General features: G+C 40.4%; 1 protein-coding gene across 1 annotated transcript in view; it reads right to left on the bottom strand.

Moving 5' to 3' along the window:
* Positions 1-1241: 1241 nt before the first annotated feature.
* LOC114568070 (ectonucleotide pyrophosphatase/phosphodiesterase family member 2) overlaps positions 1242-22361 on the bottom strand; it is a 79341-nt gene continuing 58221 nt past the window's right edge. The window contains exon 25 of the mRNA XM_028597438.1: positions 1242-2244. Coding sequence (XP_028453239.1) covers positions 2074-2244 — 171 coding nt within the window. The 3' untranslated portion in view covers positions 1242-2073. The remainder of the gene's footprint in view (positions 2245-22361) is intronic.

Below are 22361 nucleotides of genomic sequence, written 5' to 3'. Positions count from 1 at the left end.
GTGTAGTGTTACCAAAGTAAAGACTAAACATGAAAAAAAAGACTGCTTTTATCTGTGTAGAGTTAAACATGTGAATGCAGCAGGTCAAATAATGAGATGAGGTAACAAACTGAAAATGAGAGCCGTGTTAATATTGCATTCAAAGGAGGATTATTTTTTTTCCCTTTTAAGGTAGCATCTTGTCACTGCATCAGCGATCCATCTCCTTACAGTAAACAGGGACAGATCTTTTACACTGACACTTAATACTGTAACACTAGGTGCTGTTATCGTTATGATGCTAGGCAATAAATACGAGACAAATTGTATAAAAATATACACCTAGATGATCAGCTGAGACAGAGGGAGGGAAAGAGAGATGAGAGGGAGGATGTGAAAAAAGCGAGAAAATTGTTGCAGTTGGGGTGTGTGTGTGTACCAGGGTTAGAAATGAACTGCTATTTCTTTTCTTGTTTTTTTAATCACTCCTGTATTTTCAGGGGCAATTACATTTTAATTTGTAATCCTTCCATTTGCCATATTCTCATTTATCTTAGCCACTGCTGAAAACTGTCAGCAGACCATAAAAACAAACAGAAAGGAGCTGTGCCAGCCCTCCATTCCTGAGACTATTTTTTCTTTTACAATAATGCTTGGTTTATGGTATTGATGCCGTGGTTTGTTTACATGAAAAAGTCATTGAGCACCTGTGGTACTGTAACTAGGGCTGGGCAATAATTAAATATGATCATATATATATATATATATATATATATATATATATATCTCGTGATATACAATTACGTTGTCTAAATTGATAATAACAAGCACATACTGACTCCATTTTCTCAGAACATCTGTTGTGAAACATTTTGAGTGAATATCATTTGAAGAACTGCTGATTTTTTCAGTTCGCCCAGCCCTAGTGGTAACTCATACAAAAAAAACGTTTTGTGCAAAAGTATGTTTGTGTAATGTCTGTTTGGAAACCATTTCTAGTAATCATGAGATATTAATAATTCAGGTTTAGTTTATTTTTTCTTCCTATATGTTTAATGCCTCATACTTTTTGGAACTTTTGAGTTCCGAAAAGTATGCGGCTTTAAACCTATAGTTGCCGCATGTTGTTTCAAAGGAAAGGTTTGACATTTTGGATTAAACAAACGGGATCTAACATGTTAATTAGTGAGTGTTAGAGGTTAGAGATGTGGTGGGCAGATGTCGTTACCATCGGACAGACCTGGGCTAGCTGTCCCCCCCTTGGTCTTTATGCTAAGCTAGGCTAACCAATCTTCTCATCTAACCAAAGAGAATATCAAAATATCAAACTATTCCTTTGCAAAACCATACCAGCAATGCTGCAAGTTAAAGCCCATTAACTGCACTTAACTTCACTGCTGACTATTGTGCAAACCATGCTGTAGACTTTCAGATTTTTGAATGTATTTTTCCAGTTTTTTTAATTAATTTTTTTAAACACAGACATTGGCTTCTACTTATTTCCATACAGCATACGAATGTAATCTGTAGTTTGCTATGAGAAGTCCTCCCGATGATATTGCAACTTTGGCTGAAAGAATTACAGACAGATCCGCTGATACAAGTGATGCAAGGTTCAAGAGTCTTTTATGAGTAGGAAAAGACACATTCAAAAATGTTTAAAATCTACAGCATGCAACGGATGGGCAGTAGGAATATAAAGTATACATTGTTTATAGTTATGGAACTAAAAGCCCAATATAGTCCTTTATGTGTGCATGATGATGTCCTGTACTGTATGAACTGGATTGAGTGGTGGCAGCTGTTGAGAAAGTCCCTGTGCTAGCTTATACCTTCCTAGATTTTATTTTGTGATAGTATTGCATGTTCCTGTTGTAATCTTCCAAACTACTGCTTGCCAAGCCATTCTTTTAATCTTTTCAATTTTACGAAAAATGCATTCCCTTTTTTTGCACATCTGGGGCAGTTCCCCAGGAGTGGAACAACGATGCGCCGGCTGTCCAGCGAGCATGCAAGTAACAAATAACGCGGGACTTTCTACAAAAGGGGGCTACATCCTGTTGTGTGTGTGCGTCTGTCTGTCTCCCTGCGCGTCTAGTCGTCACTCTCGAAGGTGTGCAGGTAGGTTTTGAGGCTCAGCGTGCTGGTGAAGGTGAGGTTGGTGGACCGGTAGAGGTCCAGGCCCGTCAGGATCTCCACGTCTCGCACTCGGGCCGTGTGGAGCTTCAGCAGGTCCTCCACCCACTGCGACTCGTCCTCCACGCTCTGCGGAGACACAGACGGGAAGTGGTTACTCACTGTGGGAGCGGTGCTGTAATGTTGCAAAGTACAAATACTTCGGTACTGTGCTTAAGTAGACTTTTCAGGTATCTGTACTTTACTATTTTAGTTATATTTCTGGAAACTTCCACTTTTACGCCACTACATTTCCTAAATAAAATGCATACTTTTACTTTCTACCTTTCCCCTAAGCATCTTCGTTAATCATTACTACAACAATAATATCAGAAGAAATTTGGGTAACACTTTACTTGAAGGTATCTACATCAGAGTGACATGACACTGTCATGAACACATGACCCCTAACCCTAACCTTAACCATAACCATAACTTTTCATGCTAAAACCGAATGTCATAAATGTTTTTGACTAGTAATAATGTTAATAATAATGTCATAATGTTTATGACACATTCATGACAGTGTCATGTTGCTCGAATGTAGATACCTTCAAGGTTGGACTGCAAAAAGAGCAGTTTGGCGAATCATTGCTCTATATTGCGAGCTAATGCACGCTCCATTCCAGTTGGTGACATGACGCCCGCTTGTTGACAAGCGCCGAAACTAAAGAAGACAAGGAGGAAGCGGAACCATGGATAGCGTTATGGAAACACCTGCTGCAGGCTCTGCCGCCGACGTAACCGCCGACATAACCGCCGACGTAACCGCCGACGTAACCGCCGATTTCCGTTTATCGTTTGCAGGTTTTCACGTAGCAATGAATGTAAACATGACGGGTGATTTTTTTTTTTTTCTTTTGTCAATCCACTAACTAATTGAGCTCTAAAAAAAACAGCAGCCCCGTGGCCGGGTTGGCTCAGTGGGTAGAGCAGGCGCACATATACCGAGAGGGTTATGCCTCGACGCAGAGGTCCAGGGTATTTCCTGCATGTCTTCCCCCTCTCTCTCTCCCCTTTCTCACCAAGCTGTCCTGTCGAAATAAAAAAAAGGCGGAAAAGCCCCCCCCCAAAAAATTTAAATATCTAAAAACAGCAGCCCCGCGAATTTCTCTGGTAAACGAGTGTCGAAAAAGTAGAATTATGGCTGTTCAAGCTCACACCCCGGAGGGCCGAACTGAACCCAAACTGGATATGGAGTCCAGACGCTCAAGTGATTTGATTTGCCAAAAACCTGCATCAACGCAAATGTACAGTTTAACTGGACCTTTGTGTAGAAGCAGTGGATTAGAAAGAGACCCACATTTTAGCTCCGAGCAGTAAAATGGACGTTGAGACCAAAACGAGCCTTGCATTCAATTCAAATAATGCAATAATGCACATTCTCCCTCCCAGCATATCAAAAAAGCCATGCCTGGTCAGTAGCCAAAATGTTTTTCTTTAGCGTCTAGCCCTTTTGTGTCACTTTTTGACGCTCTGGGTCTTAACTGACAAGAACGGGACAGTTAGGTTTAGGAAAAGATGGTGGGCGGGATTATAAAATGTATGCTTCAGTGACACGCGGGACAAGAACGGGACATGAGCCCCGGTCTCCTGGGTGAAGGTCCTGCGATGTTTGACCCATCCACCACCCCAACCTGTGTCCTTACGCACATTTTTGGTATGTCATACTACTCGCTATCGTTGCTGCTTTTCACACTACGTCATCTTACAGCGACCGGTGCGTTCCATACAGACGCTAAAGTGTGATTTTTGCGTTGCTAGTTACTAGTTTTCTATGATGGGATCGCCCCCGCTACTCAGCATTGCACACTAGTAGGCTTGCCACCAGTTTCTCTTCACTGACCACTGACAAGCAAAGAAAACCGGCTACACCCTCCTACAACCGTGATTGGCTGCAGCCGATTGGACGAACGCCTCACCTGGGTCTGGCTGGCTCCGGGTTTTAAAAGCTACCATAGTGGCGGCTTGCTCAAAATACGATCTCTTATTTTACGAAAACAGTTCACCGCAATTTGTCTCTGAAAACATTTTAAGCGAGATATAGGCTATGCAGTTGCAGAATCTGTCTTCACTTTAGATCACAGATGTCATACTCAAGGCCCGAGGGCCAAATCGGGCCCCTCGCAGGTTTTTCCAAAGTTTTTGGTGCATTTTTTTTCCCAACATTTTTGATGCCTTTTCCGGCAGTCCATGCGTTTCTTTCAATGCTTTAGGCACTTTGTTTTAACATTTTGGACGCTTTGCCACTTTTTCAGAAGTTATTTTCCAGCCTTTTTCCAACTTTTTTGGCGTTTTTTTCAACTTATTTGTCACTGACTAAGGAACTTTTTTGGGGCTTTATGAGGCCCAAACTGTAAGTGAGAAGACTACAGTATATGAGACATGCAATAACAATAAAAAATGACAATAAACTCTACATGTCTGGCCCTTGATGTGATTCTCACTTTCCAGTGTGGCCTTCTGGGAAACTGAGTTTGACGCCCCTTCTTTAGAGCGACAAAGATCAGTTAAAAGATTTTTGTCAGCTTTTGAGAGGCGTTGAGCCGAGCCAGCCACGTCTCATTTGCATAAAGTTGGCTGGATTCAACTTTATTAGAATAAGGAGCGGGAGACTCAATTCCGCGCTTCTCCAACGTCCCAGTGGCGCTACCAGAATGCATTGCACGGCTGCTTCTATAGAAATGAATGGGAAGCGGGGAAATGACGCTAACAATGGACGCACACCATGAGTAAATGATCCAGCTAACTGGAGGGTATGTCTCCTTAGCTAAGGGGGTGATTTCTCTGGGAATTTTCTCTCCGGATGGTTTTCTCATTCTACTGCTTGTCAGTCCCATGATGGATGGGGTTGTCAAAAATATATTTTATATACATCCCTGCAGGTTTGACAGCAATGAGAAGCGAGTGATCGTGATAACCTTTCAACTGAAGAACAGGTTCTGCTAACTGTTTTGTACAACTACACATGGCTCGCACACTGTTTACCTTCATTAAATGTTACGCAACTGGCATCAGGCTGCATAATAAACCTGAGGTGTATACCTTGGAAAGCTGCTGTGCACAGATTTACAACATAGGTGATGGAAATAATTAAGACATTTTTCAAGTTAAACCATACAACATAAGCAATCGCGCTGTCATGAAGAGCCAGGGGTAAGATTTCATGAGACTGTGCATTACTGTTACATTTCCAGGTAAGTTGCTTGAGACATGGGGCACTTTTTCTGACTCATTTAGAGGTTCAATATCATTCAAGCAAACTAGAACAGGACAGTGTTACAAGCGCCAACCAAATCATTAAAACTTACTGGTTATGTGTGTCACAATTTAAAACTTATTATTGAATGATACATGTGTTTACGGTCCGTGTCATTGATTCACACCAGTGGTTCTCAAACTTTTTCGGTCATTCCCCACTTTGGACAAGGTGGAATTTTCAAGCCCCACCTGCCCCCATCGGCCCAACACAATGCTAATGAAATACGCAACAAGCTTAAACTGTTCCAATTTATTGAACAACTAGTATCAGTATAGTAACAAGTTGTATCTAAATACAAACTAACAATCTACATCAAATAACAGCGAGTTCAAAAATAAAGAAAATAAAATAACAGCTGTGTTAAAATTTGTATCAAGTTCAAAAATAAGAAAATAAAGGAAATAAATAAAAGAGCCACTTTGCAATCTGTTAAAAAAAGAAAAAAAGAGAAATCCATTTGGCAAGACAGGTCTATTTATCCCTGCATTAGTGGCTGCAATGAGCCTGTTTTGCATCGGACAATTTCTCAAACTGGGGTTGCAGGCTTGATACTGCCACTCAAGTCATGCTCAATGTTCAGCTGAAAAGCCCATCTCACAGAGATATGATGTGGCATAATAATATAATATTATCCAATAATATAAGATATATTACACTGCATAATGAGCACTTTTACTTTTTGGTACTTTAAGTACAGTATATTTTACTTAAGGACAATGTTGAATGCAGGACTTGTAACTGACAAGTAATTTGTAACTCTACAACACAGTTTTTTCTACTTTTACTGAAATACATGATGTGAGTAAGTCTTCCACCTCTGGAGATCACCAACAACAGTCGTGCATGAATAGCTGCAGCTGTGTTTAACACTGAAAACACACAGCTCAGTACAGCATTTACTCAGGGCTCTTAAGTTTTAAGGACAGGCAGTGACAACTTTTGTTGAGGAAGTAACCTCCTTAAATGTGCATATGACAATTATTCACCTCAATGATAAATTCATTCATTTTAATGAATTAATACACCCCTGGACTGTAATATTTCAGATGTGTTTTGAGCAAGATTTCTGCTCATGTTCAAAACTTTGTGCACATTCAAAATATATCTGTGTTCTCTGAGATTTGGAGGAGTCGTGATATTTTGAGAAAAATAAAGTACCTAAAAAAACCCTATAAAATAATCTAGCTGCACCATAGTCTGCTGTGCATTACGTGATTGCTGTGCTGATACGGTAGATCTCAGACCTTCTGACAGACTCAGAGCCCTGTTTGGGAACGTTTAGGAAAGTGTCTGTATGCTGCTCTATGCTTTTTTCTCATTTGTTGTTGCGTTAAATCTTACCCAGATACAATAGTGCTATTTTCTGATTGGCTATTGTATAGCCCCTTTCTTTTTTTTTTTTTTTGATTGGCTGATAAGTGGCAGGCTTGACTAAGAGCTCCAGGGGAGCCACGTTTGATTCCTGTCAGCTCCATAGTGAGAGCGGCGCACCAGAAAACTTCTGGGCGCTGCAGAATATTAAATATGTTATAAATAGTTTTTCCGCGTGAGAAATACAATGTGTGGCGGGAGTGTGTGACAGTCACGCTCAATGTGTGACACCTGAGAGCCCTGGTTTCCTTGCAGCTCTGCTACAGTAGCAGCGAACCGTTAACGTTACCTGCCGGTCACATGGTCTCTAAACGGTCGGCTCACAGTGAAGTCCTGCACGGATCAACAGATGTTAGAGTCCGGCGGATGCTCGCTCTGTTTGTTATAAGACGCACCGAGCAGATTAATGGAGCCGCTCGGTGTTTGACTAGCTAATAATCCGTTAGCCTGTTATCTTGAGCTTTGTCTGAAGGCGCCGAGTGGCCAGCCAGGCTCGACACACCGACACATTCATCACACCAGATTCCGGGAGATTTGATCTCATTTGCGGGCGTCAAGGAGCCGCTATCAATATGCGGGAGATTCCCGGAACAGTTGGGATGTCTGGATAAAGATATAAAGGCATAAAAAGGAAAATTTCCTCCCGTTTGGCGCGCCCCACCTGTCACGTCTCTATTCCCCACCAGTGTGGCGGGCCCCACACTTTGAGAACCGCTGATTCACACCAACACACCCTGTAATTACAGTAAATCGTCTTAATTCTGTTTTCTATGTGGGCAGGGGTGGAGCAGCCCCGAATGTTTTCTCACAAGCCCTGAATCATCTTTCAGAGGCTGTAGCAGGCTCCTTTATTAAGCTACAGTGAAGCTAGATATAGTTCTATGGTTCTATGGGTACTCACGAGTCTCCCCTTTACAGACTTTCACTTTATGATAGTCAGATGCAGTTTTACCTCCGGCACTATCATGTTTTTCCCAAATGATGAATGGTTTCTTAGCCGTTCCAGTATCAAAACGGATTAATAAGTAGCATATAGCGGCTGTAAATAGGAAGAACAATAATCTCCCCAAGGAGCATGCATGTCCAGGTTTTGGCTGAGCCCCGAACATCTTGCTCCACCCCTATAGGGTTAAACGTGCGGTATACTCGCCGCAGCCGACCTGTCGCTCACAAACGTGACGTCATGGGAGTGCCAGTTAACTATTTAAACTTGCGCGTGGTGGTCGGCACACTAGTTGTAGTCTTCTCCTGAACAGAGGTGGCGCTAATGAGCAAAGGCTACCGACGTTGCTCTTTCTACGGACTAGAAGAAGAAGAAGAAAAAAAAGGTAAACGACGGCAGAACTGGCAGCAGCAGCATTGGCGTCACTGCTTCGAGTTGATTGATGACCCACTTCGTCGGATCGAGCCTTTCATTCACCATAAAATAACTCATCTTAACCCGGTAGGTTTACAAGAGAGACTTGCAGTCACTCTGAGAGTCCAGGCATCTGGTCATCCTCCAGGCGCGCACTTCAAAATCTGGCGCACCAGCGAGATCTACGTCATTTTGACGTCACATTGGCACACAACGGGCCCTTAGGGGACAGACTGGGCAGAAGACATCTGTAGAGCGTGTCGGTTCAGTTGTATTTTTGAGTTAGCGATTTTGGTCTGGAGATGTCAGGCTAGAGAATGGCCCTATTGATTGTCATGCTATGAACACATGCATTTTTATGTGGTGGGAGTACAGACCGACTGCTGAGTGAACTTGACTCTTCTAGCAGATACTGCAACTGGCAGCTCCCTTAGGTGCAACACAAAGAAGCTGTTGTACTGTACTAGGGCTTGACATTAACTTTTTGAGGCACTTGTCCTTTGGACAAGTACATTTACATTTCACTTGTCCATGCACAAAAGTAATTTGTCCGGGTAAAGAGTCATCATTTTATAAAAAAAAATTGTTTTGCTAATGCAGAATTTGAACAAACCGTTGAAAGCATCCAAACACTATCAACATTAATACAATTCAGTTGAAACAATAGAAACAAACGTGTCCCAACAATAGATTTCCCATTCAACAAGAAAAAAGGATCTCCAGACTTCATAGTACAAAGTAATATGTTGCACGCCGGTGTGCAGAAGTTAATATATTGAGATTCTAAGTCAGTATTTTAAAGTTTGTCATTACTTTCAGATTCCCAGTCAATATTCTAAGTTACTAAGTCAATATATTGAGATACTAAGTCGATACTTTGAGATGTTGAGTCAATTTATTAAGATTGTAAGTCAATATTTTAAATGTTCTCATTGGTTTGAGATTCTTAGTCAATATTCTGAGTTACTAAATCAGTATATTGAGATACTAAGTCAATATTTTGGGATAAGTCAATATATTGAGATACTAAGTCAATATATTGAGATTCTAAAGCAATATCTTACATTTTCTCATTAATTTGAGATTCTTAGTTTATATTCTGAGATACTAAGTCAATATTTTGACCAGACATAGTGGTGACTTAAACTTGAACTTATACTATATCTAAAATAATTTTGTAGACATAACAATGGATTTTGCCACTTAATGTTGGTGTTAACTATTTATTTTTTTTATACAATTTCACTAATTTCTACCCAGCAGAGGCTGATTTAGAGATCCTTTAAAAGCTGTAGCTACTTTACAGTTGATTATTACCTGATATTTAATCAGCATGTTATTTATTTATTTGTTTCAAAAAGGAGCACAAAAAAACGACATTCTAGAACAGCAAAAACGACCTCTGGATGGGAGAAGGGTATTTTACAACAGCTTTGAATGCAGCACGAGTATGGCGAGGCAAATTTCAAGTGAACGCAACATCTGTGTTTTTCCGACAACAGCAGCTACAACGTCATACGTTCCTCTCCAGTGAAATACAGACAGACACACTTTTACACCGTTTAGCTGTCAGCATTTTAACCGTGTTTACTCTAGCTGCTAGTTAACCGTAGGTTAACATTACCTGCTGCCAAGTGTAATGTTAACTAGCGTGACATGCGGCGATGTTTAGGTTCTGTTGAAGTTAAAAAGTTAAAACCCGGTTTATGTTTTGAAAACAATGTACTTGCTAGATCTAATCAAATAACCACACTGATTAGCATTGGTCTGGCTCACACCGTCTGTAGCTTCTAAAGAATTGATTAGGTCATGGCTGTTATTTAGCATACTGTAGGAGACTCATTGTCCCCACAGGAAAGGTAACTGTTGAGCTAGACGTGATTAGGATCAACACTTCCATGATAATCAACCTTAGTCTGTGACCTGTAGTAAACCTAAATTCAGAGGTGTGTCCTTATCCTGAGGGAATGGAATAAATGTGTAATCCGGAGAATGATTCAGGACTGTTTTTATGTGACTCCAAAATGAGTAGCATGGTTCAGTCCGCTGTCAGCTGCAGTGTTTTCATGTTTTATGTTTAATTGTGTTTTGACTGTCGTTTTCATGTTGTTTTATTAAACCTTTTTGCTTAACTTCCAATTCGACCCATGCCTCTCTTCCTCCTCCAGAAATCAGAACAAACACGTCTTTTAGAGATTTCTTAACAGTTCCCTCGTCCGTTTTCGGAGCATCAGAGAGAAGCGCTGGCATTTCAGCGGCACCGAAATCTGCGTTGCAATTCGGTCCGGTGGATAACTGTCGTTAAGGCACCGGTGCCGTATTAGCACCGGGTCTCTCGCTTTCTGTCAACGATGTGGCGAGGAGGTAACGTTAAGGCGGAGTTAGCAAGCTAACGTTAGCTAACTAACACCGGCAGGTTCACCGTGCTTTCATGCTGCATCGCTTACAGAGAACGAGCTGAACAGCGGGCTGGGTCTAACGTTAGCGGCCCGCTGACCGACTACCGCTGGGTCCGCTGCCCGGGATTGCGGGGGGAAAAATGTATCGTTTCAAATCGGTAACATAGACGTAATGAGTGGCACATAACGTGAACTAACATGGCATTTTATTTTGTTTGAGTTTTAACTTGTCCAGTGGGACAAGTAAATTTCTCTTCCACTTGCCCTACAAAAAATCCACTTGTCCCGGACAAGCGGACAAGCCTTAATGTCGAGCCCTGTGTACGTTTAAGTGGTGTACATTTGGCACACGTAGCTCACAACAGACACCGCAAACATTAAGAGGAAGTTGTTATGGTGCTTTCTTTGAATCTCATAACTTTAAAAAAAGAACAGCTGCGTGTTGTGTTGCGTTATTCGCCCCCTGGTGTGGTTTGCCCTTCAGTCTACTGTCAATTACAAAGATGTACAACACATCTGTTCTAATTTAAACCACCCTGCCCTCATGCTATCTAGAACTAAGAAGGGGTTTCGGTTTTTGAAGTGAGCAAAACGTTCAGCTGTGGATTCACTCCTCGTTAAGTTTCCCAGGTAAAACAAAAACAGAAGGGGATTTTGTAACCTTTGGGCAGGGCAACAATCTACCGGCATCCCTACAGTCAACATCTACATTATCATCATTCAAAACACATTTAAAAATGTTCCAATTATCAACAATCACTGTGTAGTACACATACATCCTATTTTATTGCCCTTTTTTAAAATTTTCACTGCTACTCAGTGCAACCAGTGTTAGTTAGAGGGCTGTTTACTTGAAGGTATCTACATAAGAGTGACATGACACAGTCATGACACATGGACCCTAACCCTAACCCTATATCTCATAACGTAACCAAAAGTCTGTTTAAATAGACTCATGAGGTTATGGTTTGCTCCACTGTGACTGTACTGAATGAAAACTACATAAAATGAGACAAATCACTATCGACCAGAGACCAAAACCAACAGGATCACGATAACCAGTAAAACATGACAATCTTTTCTTCTCGGAAATGTTGCCTGCAGCACAGAAAGTTCTGCATAAGATTTTATTTTACTGCTGTTGCTCATTTTTAGTTTACACCGCGGAGATGAAAACAAAATATAACTAGGTTTAAGGAAAGAATGTGTTTGGGAACAACTCATTTATTTATATTCGCAATTAATCATGTGAAGCAATGCCCGAATTATAAAACCAGAACATTCATGGACGTCTGTCATTCTTAATGTCTTAACCGGGAAATGTGATTCACTTGGGGTGTGTCACGTCTGGAATTTGACACATTCTGTGTTTGGAGACTGATCCTCGTCCAGTTGGAAAACGAACAAGTGTTTGAGTGTGATGTTGATGGAGACCTATTCTCGCATTGCCAGACCTTTAGACAGGTTATAACGCCAACGCAAAGAAAGGGGAAGGGGACGGACATCCGGTCGAAAAGAGTGAAATCCGACGGAATTTCCTGCGGCACCGGAGCAATCCCAGAAGTGGAACATCATGGATATAGACAAATGGAGACCAAACCACATCATTTAAATTAGGGATGTCCCAATCACAGTATCGGATTGAAGCAGATTTTGGCATTTTTTTGCTGATAGGGGATCGGCATTTACCCCTGTTTACCTTACCCCAACCATGTACATCAGCTTGTAGTAATCACTGCCTTTTTAGCACACAGGCCCTGTGCCACAGAAGCACCGCCAGACTGCCTGGATGCCGGCACTTCTCAAACCAAGTCACCAGTGTCTGTCCAGAGAATGTCTTGTAGCTTGCCAGCCCTTGGCAACAAATAAAACAAGTCTGTCTTCCTTAGTGACGCATAATTGGCCTTTATACTCCTGAAGAACAGTTATTGTAATTAATCATATGCAGCAGCAGTTTCTTAAGTGCTTTATAAATGATTACTGTATTTGGTGATAATGTGAGGAGGAATTTCCACAGTTCAAAGAACCGCAGATAACCGTGTCGTAAATGTAACAACATGTCAGCTAATGTGAACATCAAGAGCCAAAAACAAAGGCTCCCAAATACTAAAGAACTGCAACGTGTTGTAGAATTCGAAGAAAACCACCTGACAGTCTTTGAAACTTAGACTATATGAGGTTAAAGCATATATTTGGCTTGATATTCTATATTTTTCTTTCTTTACTATCCACGCTATCTATATTCAGATTTTATTTGTTTATTATTTGAAGCCTTTTGTTACTGCTCCGGACCGATGCAACACAAATGTTAAATGATTGTTAAATGAATGGGTAACACTTTACTTGAAGGTATCTACATAAGAGTAGATACCTTAAAAAAAAACAAAAACACACATGCCATTTGTTTTATGCGTTTTACTAACCGTGTGATTTTATTCAATGATGTATTTTTAACTTTAAATGTTCATGGCACTTTTTACTTATGAACCACTTTCTTTTAAAAGTACGTACTTTTACTAATATTAAATGGTGTATGTTTAGATATTCTTTTAAAACTCAAGGGTAAGTAATTATGACAGTATTTTAGATCTTTTAAATGTGTTTAATTTAATTAAATCACTATCCTTTTACGCATTTATTTTGAAGTGAAGGTATCTACTTAAGGGGGACATGACACTGTCACAACACATGAACCCTAACCCTAACCTCTCAAAATGACAAAAAAAAATGACACATAATGATGGAAGCGTTATGTCATAAACATTTATGACTTGTTTATATTGTTTATGACATGTTCATGACAGTGTCATGTCACTCTTATGTAAATACCTTCAAGTAAAGTGGAACCAATTAATGATTGATCGGCGTTGAACGACTACACAAGGACTCCTGACAGTTTGAACAGTTCACGCAGTAGTAAAAGCAAAAGGTCATGGCCTTTAGTGAGCAAACCAGTCACAAGATCAACAACGATATGGAGTGACAGCGAGATTAGCTTCTGAAGGCCAAAGCTCAGCGTGTCATGCAACAATTCAGCCTTTTCTCTGACGTTTAAAAGTTGTCAGGGAAATATTATTTCTAACTTTACAATTTCCCCTTTTTGTGGATTTTGGTATTAGTCATTTGATATTGCAAAAGTTGGGGGTGGAAAAAATTAAGCTTATTCACCAAATCTGCTCACATCAGATGACAGTCCTTAAAGCGTAACTCTCACCAAAATGCAACCTAGGGGTCTTTTTTGTGAATGTACCCGAGTCAAACTTTAGCTGAAAAGCATAATTAGGACGGAAGCGCCATTTTTAAGATTTACCGTATTTTTGGGAGTGCTAGGGGCACTTCTATGATAGCATCAAAATAGCTATTTTTAAAACACTAAGAAGGCTTGACACAACATGGAACTTTGCTCCAAGTATCACCAGGGGCTCTACACATGAACTCCAGCATTGATGACATTGTTTGTGTGCACAGAGTTTACTAAAAAGAAAGTTTTTTGGTTTATTGGTGCTTTCACAAAATATTCACACAATGAGATTTTTGATGACTAATCATCAGTAATGTAGATGTAATGACTAAGTGGGTAAAGGCAAATAGTAAAACAGTTACAACAGTCTACTAAGTTCAGAAAATGACATAATTTACTGTAATGCAAAGATAACACTTATGCCATATTAGGATATTACGATATCCAAAATCTAAGACGATATCTAGTCTTCAGAATCAATTTTGTAGCAAATCATTGACTTATCCCAGACTGCAAAGAAATTAAAAACTGTTGAATTTAGTATACAAAAATATTTTTTTCCTCTATAAAAAAACAATAATTGCATTATGAACACTAAATAAATACATATTTGGTAGGTATGATGAGGACCTAAGTTGGTTAAAAGATTTATTCAGTGAAAGTAGAAAATCATTTTTATATATAGTTTTAAGGCAGCGTTTTTAGAAACATTTTTAAGCAACTTTTTTAAAAGAGTTAAATCTGGGACTTTTCAGGTCATTAAACACAAAGGATGAATAAATAAATATATATACACTGTATAAATTAAAAACTGTATCAGGGTTTCCCCCAGTGTATTACAAGCCGGATGGCCCACGTTGCCTTCCACTGGGAATTATTTTGTAATGTATTTTAAGATGTTTTTTAAAACTACAGTTTTTTAACGGCTCGGTTGAAAACATCGACGTAATCATATTTTAAAATGCCATCAGTCTGGGACTGGCCCCAGCCAGGCCCTCGACTGTCACTGGGCTGAACCATTTTTCTGGGGGAAACCCTGTCTATGGTCTTGATTCTCTACAGCGAGCACGCTCAATCAGCCTCTTTGGATGCAAAATCTGATACAAGTTAAATGTCTGTCTTGTGATGACGTAAGGATATCCAAAAGCCAAAGGCACAATCGGATTTTCCATACTGACATTCCTGCCCCTCCCAAATATACATACTGCAGCTCAATGGGTTCAGCAACGGTAACAATCTCAGTCATGCAGCAGAAAGCACTTGTCCGCCCACTGTGACCCAACGTTCTTGGATGACCTGATCTGGAGACAATGGGACAATGTGCCGTGGGAGGAACAAAAACGTTCTGTTCTGAAAAACATCTGGGCCAAAGCCAGATAACTCCTTCTATGTCAGAGCCTTTCATCAAGGAAATCTACGAGTACAAAGGGTACTTCTGAAGGGAGAGGAGTAACTGCCACCTGCCATGTGATTAGTGTTGGGTCAGTTTTAGGCATGAAAAGGATGTTAAGCGTTGGTAGGAAACAGTAATCCAAACCGTGATGTCTAATTTATGTTTGGTCAATACAAACCTTGGCTTGCATGCTAATAATTGCCAAGAGCGCTAAAAACACAGTTACACAATAAAAAAAAGGCACGAAAAGTAGCATACCATCTCAATCTTTTAAATGCGTTTGTTTTAATTAAATTATATTTGCCTTTGTAACTGTATTTTTGCTTGTTGAACAGTCAGCTCTTTTCTCCCTTCTAATGTTGGACGGTAAAACTGGTTGTTAGGACAACACAAGCAACAGGACACTTGGGGGGATGATTCATTTTTCTGGACATTTTCCACCCCCCCCAAAAAAAGAAATTTGATTTATTTACTTTCCAGGACTTTCTCCAACTTTTTATGACTAGATGTGCCAAAAAGGCTTTAACAGTTGTTGTTTTTTGTATGCTCAAAGAAACAACAAAGAAATAAAGTATTTTTACATATATATTTTGATATAATGGTTTTTATTTCTGTGGTGTTGATACAAATGTACATTCCCCATTTGTGTTTGTTGTTGTTGTTTTAACGGCATTCAATTAATCCAACTGTAAAGTGTACTTCATCACTTCCCATTCACGTTTACAAAGACCTTATCAATTGTAAAGCTGTGATTCACTGTGATTTTTTAAATATATAAATTTCTTTTCTACGTGACACAAAATTTCCGTGACCTATGACTCTGTTTTCATGGCTTTATGTTCGTGTTTGTTTTTGGACTCCTCAGACAAAAGCTCAAAGAACAGGGTTGACATTTAGACCATAAGTGGGTTTTTTTCCAAAAGGTGCAGCTCCACACCCACGCACGGTAACAGTCCCGTCACATTTGCACGCCACCATGAATGGAAAAGCATTCTGGATATATAAAAAAAAAAAACATCTGGCAGCCGACGCACTTATCTTTACAAGCGGCCCCTATCTGGATGAGACAGCTTACTTTTGATTTGTCACGAGCATTGGCTTTATTTTATTGCCCAGCCAGCAGCACGGGTTATAATGTCCTTTAATTAAAGAGCAGTTAGGAAGAGCTGACATCAAATCACGCCACTCAGTTGTCTTTGTTCACCGTTCTTATTTATGTTGCCTGCAGACATCCAGCAATTAAAGGATAATTACCTTTTTTTTTTTTTCAACCTGGACCAGAGCAATTATCCAGCTTGTATTTACCTTCACAAGAGAGCTTGTTTTGCCTTTGGAAGGCTCAGATTAATATTCTTATGGTGTTTTTTTCATTACATGGTACCTGCTCGACTCGCCTCTACTCGCCTTTTTTGGTTTTCCATTACAAAAAAAGTCCCCGGTACCTGCTAAGAGGTACAAACCCGCCAATTTTAAATAGTTTAGCCAGCGGTGTTTTGAGGCGTGAGGCGCTACAAAAATGAGCTGAGCCGAGTCGAGCAGGTACCATGTAATGGAAAAACGCCAATAGTGTCTGACGTGATTCCGTTTGTTTCCGTAAAGTAAAAAAAAAAAAAACCCTGCCTTTTACTTAAATTTTCAAAACGGGACACAAACTGCTGGAGCCCGGGTGAAAGTCCGGTGCTTGTTTGAGTGCTCTACCCCCCCCCCCTCCCCACAGGGGTACCTTTTAATAATTTAAAAATCAGCCTTTAATCTGATTTAACTAAGCCAAACCTCAACGGAACCTCAGGCCTGCTTTTGGGCCTTGGGACAGTGTGTCACACACTTTAATCTTTGTTCCCAATGACAGATTATTACACACACTGTGTCAAAGGCTCCAAACTCCCACACACTCGTGTGGCATTTTGTTGACACGGTGGGGGTAAAACAGAGGTATTCTAGTGTTGCTAAAAGTAACTGTGCAGTTGCACCATAGCAATGTATATGGCTGATTTGCATTATGCGTCATGATTTGTGATTAAAAGTTGCAAACAAAATAGGTCTTTAAAAGGGTCAGTGCACCCAAAATTACAAAAAAAGAAACTGTATCGCCTTTCTATGAGCATCAAACTGTAACTTTTATCGTGCTGTGTTTTTAGCTAGAGTGAGTAAAGATTCCAGGGCTCCGTTCTGCTGGCAGTGAACTTGAGTGTGGAAAAACAGCACCTACTGTTCTCTGACTTCTTGGAATATAATGAATCCTTTTTCTGCAAACAGGGGCAGAATTTGCAGAACATCCCGTCAGTTGCGCATTGAGAGCAACCCAGCAGGAAATCAGCCGCTGTGTTTGACCTCACATTAATGTAAGAGTGCCCGCAGGCTTCCTGGCAGCACATTCACTTCCCAGAGGCAAGTACACAGGCAGCTTCCATTTCAAAGGAAAACAGTGTTTCCCTGTAGAGTTTCATTTTTGTTTAACTAGGCGGATGGTTGTTTTGGAAAGGTTCCAGCACTTTGCAGTGGTTTCCCTAGGTTTGTGGAAGACTTGGGTGCGTGTATTTGTCAGGTGGTTTTACGGGGTCTCGCGAATGCAATTTCCAAGGTTATAATATATATATGAAAACTTGGAGGGAAAAAAACATTGGGCCTCATTCGCCAACCGTTCTAACGAAGAAATGTGTTCTTAAACCCCACTTACGCACATTTTACGAAGATTCTGACATTCACTAATGTGTTCTTATCTTGGATTTGTCCTTAGCTAAGAACAACATTTTAGGGTTGTCATTGTGGTACTTTTACTTTTACTAAAGTAAATATGTCTCTGGTTATTTGTACTTTTACTTAAGTACATGAGATTCAGTACACCACTGCAATGTACAAGTCACCTGCGACTCCGACAACCGTCTCAGCGCTTCCCAGGAGGTGCACAGGAAGTGTCATGTCCTTATATGGGAACTTGCGGGGCGTTTTTTTATGCTAATTAGGAACAACTGGCTTTCAATTACGAAGAAGTGGGATTCATCAATCCTAAGAACACAGGTGCGAACAATTCTGCAAAAAGCTAAAGGCAGATAATACATACATTACACTCAAAAAGCTAAAAGACCAAACTTGCTAAAAGAAGTCTAGGTGAAAAGCTAAGAAAAGACATTTAGTTAGTTCTGAAGCCCATATTGAGTTAACATTCATTCAGCTGCACTTAAACCTTATAATTTCAGGGAAAACCCCGACTTCTGCACATTTTAGGAGACCTCAAACAGCCCGGATAACTTCTCTCTCTCACTTCCTCAAGACACTGATGAAACAAAGAACACAACGTTCCCTATTGCTGCATACTTTGAATAGAAGCCTCTACTCTTTATGAGAGAAAAAAACCCACAAGGGAGCTCTCAACAAAGGGCAGAGAAGGCCAGCTTGTTGTTATGGCTGAGGAGGAGGAGGAGGGAGTCTTTCTGTTTAAAGCGATGAGATTATAAAAAGGGCCAGTAGGCTTCTTCAGAAGGAGACTGTTCCTTCCCCGAAATAACGCTCCCAGATGTTGTTTGTACAAGCAGCAATTACCACCTAATATGAATGTTTCTAGTGGCGAAGACGGGTCAGTTTTTATTATTTTTTTTTTTAAACTGAAATCCGTGTCAAGTGCATAACCTTCAGGGAATAAAGAAACCTGGATTTTGGATTTTAACAGAACCAAACTGTGACCTTTTTACAATGTTAAAGACTTGTCTTTCCCATTTTCTGAAGACACAGTGATGCAACAAAAAGGCCAACCTTTCCTTTAGCTGCATCCTTTTCATAGAAGTTCATCTTCATCTTCAATCTTCATGAGATTATACAAGGGGCGAGTAGGCTTCACAACTAAATTATGCAAAAGATTCCTTTAAATCGCCTGTGTGGGGCGGACCTCATAAAGAAACTTCAGCATACAGGAAGCCTGCGTTTGTTACTTAAGCTATTGAAGGCTAACTATGTTTTTTTTTTTTTTTTTTTCAACCTGGACCCCATTTTCCTATGCTTTTGTGTCCAAGTGACTGATGGAAACAACATTCTCTGACATTGGTCCAGTGTTAAGCGAGATGGCTGCAGGCGGCAGCGGCGAAACAAGATACAATGTAAAGTTAATAGGACAAGTGTCCAGCTTGTATTTACCTTCACAAAGTGCTGTTTTTGCCGCTGACAGGCTCAGATTAATATTCTAAGTGTCTGACAACATTATGGAAAGGATTTCTAAGGAGGTCGACCTTTCTGTTAAAGAGTAAGAACCTTTTTTAAACATAAAGACATCTGCAAAATTGCGTTCGCTAAACCCACCAGACTCCATGTAAATAAACAGTACTTTTAGCATCGTAAAATACACTTCATTCAAAGTCGACAGAAACAAAATAAAACGGTGAAAAGCCGTTTTGGGTCGTCTTTCTACTTTTCCAACCATCACAACTCTAGTTTGGGTTGAAATAAACACAAAGTTTACTAATTTACATGTGAAAATATTTTTTTTAAATGGAGTCTGGTGGGTTTAGCGCTAGCGACTTCAGAGATGTTTCTGGTTAAACAGAAAGGTCTCAGAGATTTTAAAGGTCTATCTCTGAAGGGATCCTTTCCATAATGTTGTCAGACACTTCCACCGTTGCAGACTGCAGCCATCTCGCTTAATACTGGACCAATGTCAAAGTTTGTTGTTCCCATCAGTCACTTAGACACATAAACATAGGAAACATAAGGTCAAGTTTGAAATTTGCTTTCCAATGATTCATGTCTGAGTGCTGTGTTTATGTTGTGGACATGTCACAGCTTGCTGTAGTGCTGATGTTTTGGCCTCTCCAACCCCCATAGCAGGCGTGGGACGGGAAACCCCTGTAAATAAGGATATTTACAGAGTTTGGTTTCCAAGGAAACCCCTGTAAATAAGGAGTTTTACAGAGTTTGGTTTCCAATGAAACCCCTGTAAATAAGGAGTTTTACAGAGTTGGTTTCCAAGGAAACCCCTGTAAATAAGGAGAGTTTTACAGAGTTTGGTTTCCAAAAACCCTTTCCGAAACCCTTGCCGTTTTAACTACAAATGCAAGAACATGTTTTGATTTCCCATGGAAACCACATGTTGTGCAAATCTAACAAACCAAATATAAGTTCACGCGTGACCTTAAAGGTGCTGCAGGTAGGATTGGGAAGATGCAGGACTTTGCCGAATAATGTGAACATCGACAACTTCTCAGTCCCTCTCCCGTTTTTCGATAAAGCCCAAAACGGTCTCCCTCCCACCCACAAGGGAAAATGAATGTGTGTGGCTGAGCAGTGATTGACCCCCTCCCCCTCCCTGTTCAGATTGGTGCATCTGAACAGGGAGCGGTGGATTTTTGCAAATCGCACTGGAGGTGGTGCCAGAGGAGTCAGATTTTGTTTTAAATGACCTGCTTCATGTAGTTCTACTCTAACATAGGGTCAGTTTCAGCAAATATGACAGAAAGTTAGTTTTATAAGTCTTAACTACTGCACCTTTAAAGCGCTAGTTTTTATTTTTTTTTAAGACTGGAGAGAGCCAAGCTGTTTCCCCCCTGCTTCCAGTCTTTATGCAAAGCCAGAGGCTAATTGCTTTGTAGTTAACGCATAGACATGGTAGTGGCATTGATTTTTTTGTCTCGCTCTCAGAAAGGAAAATGTCAAACTTGTTCTCTTTAAAGGTCCCATGGCATGAACATTTCACTTCATGAGTTTTTTTTTTTTTTTTTTTTTATTAACTTTCTTTATTGGGAGCAAATTCACAGGAAACAGCATAACAGTTCCGGAACTGTTATGCTGTTTCCTGTGAAGCCCTGTCTGTTGCATGGATCCATGCAACAGACAGGGCTTTCATTCCCACCCTGATCTTTATATCCCTCCCACAATTCATGAGGTTTTTTAACATTAATATGGGTTCCCCCAGCCTGCCTATGGTCCCCCAGTGGCTAGAAATGGTGATAGGTGTAAACCGAGCCCTGGGTATCCTGCTCTGCCTTTGAGAAAATGAAAGCTCAGATGGACCAATCAAGAATCTTCTCCTTATGAGGTCAAAACATGTTCTTGCATTTGTAGTTAAAACCATAGACAGTATATAATGGACCAATAGACCCCGTTGCTCTGGACGGAGACCAGTGAAGGCTATTAGAAGCACTTTTCCGGTGATGGCCAGCTTTACTGCGCAGCCTCCAACTGAGAGAATGTGACGTGAGCAACGTGTCTGAAAGTTGTAAGTCTTCTGGTAGCTGTGCCAAGAGAAATCTCAATCATTCCCAATCTTACAGATACGGAGACTGTAGGTGTAAGTAAGGAGATAACATGGGCACAGGCTAATTATTGATCACTGACATGCTAGTTAACATTAGTAATTAAACCTAAACATCTCATGTAAGTCGAAACTGCCTGCGAGCTTCTCCTGTACTATACGGTAATTCCTCTACTATGCGACAGTAAGTCACTTGGTTATGACACAATTGTTAGCCTATTTTTACAAATACGTCTGCTAAGGAGCCATAACGTGAGGTACAAGGTAATGGAGCCTTTTATACATTGTCGTGTTTCTTTGGAACTAAACAACGGACAAATAGAGTCTTTAAACGCTTCAGATATAAAGTTATTCGCAGTCAAGTGACGTAAAAAAAAAAATGGCGGTCAGCGGAATGCTAACAGGAGGTGATGGCCAGTTAGCAACAAAATGGCGCCATGATGGCTCCAGTTCTGAAGCGAAGCTTACCCCCTTGGTTAAAACAGCAAAGGTTTCCTTGGAAACCAAACTCTGTAAAACTCTCCTTATTTACAGGGGTTTCCTTGGAAACCAAACTCTGTAAAACTCCTTATTTACAACCCGCCCAGAGAATTTGGCCCACCCATGAGAGAGAGACATCATCATCATCACCCACGGGTTCAGAGCAATGATTAAAACATGTCTTGCCTCGCTGAAATACGTCCGCCAACCTACTAACATTATTCAAACAGCGAAGGAGGCTGACAGCGGAGCTATGTTCAGTCCCCCACTACAACAACACTACAACCTAACTTACCTGTGGCCAAGGTAGTATTTATACAACTAGCTTACAACTATTTTTTTTTGAAAGGGAAACAATGTTAAAGTTGTTTGTATGTGTATTCATTTGAATTGAGTTTATTTTACTACTTTGCAGTTTGCACAATACAAATAGTTTAGCTTCTGTAACATTTCATGGATTCCCCTT

Source organism: Perca flavescens, chromosome 14, assembly GCF_004354835.1.
Source record: "Perca flavescens isolate YP-PL-M2 chromosome 14, PFLA_1.0, whole genome shotgun sequence".
In the NCBI taxonomy this organism is placed as follows: domain Eukaryota; kingdom Metazoa; phylum Chordata; class Actinopteri; order Perciformes; family Percidae; genus Perca; species Perca flavescens.
The sequence above is the reverse complement of the archived record's forward strand: the minus strand, read 5'-3'. Positions and strand labels throughout refer to the sequence as shown.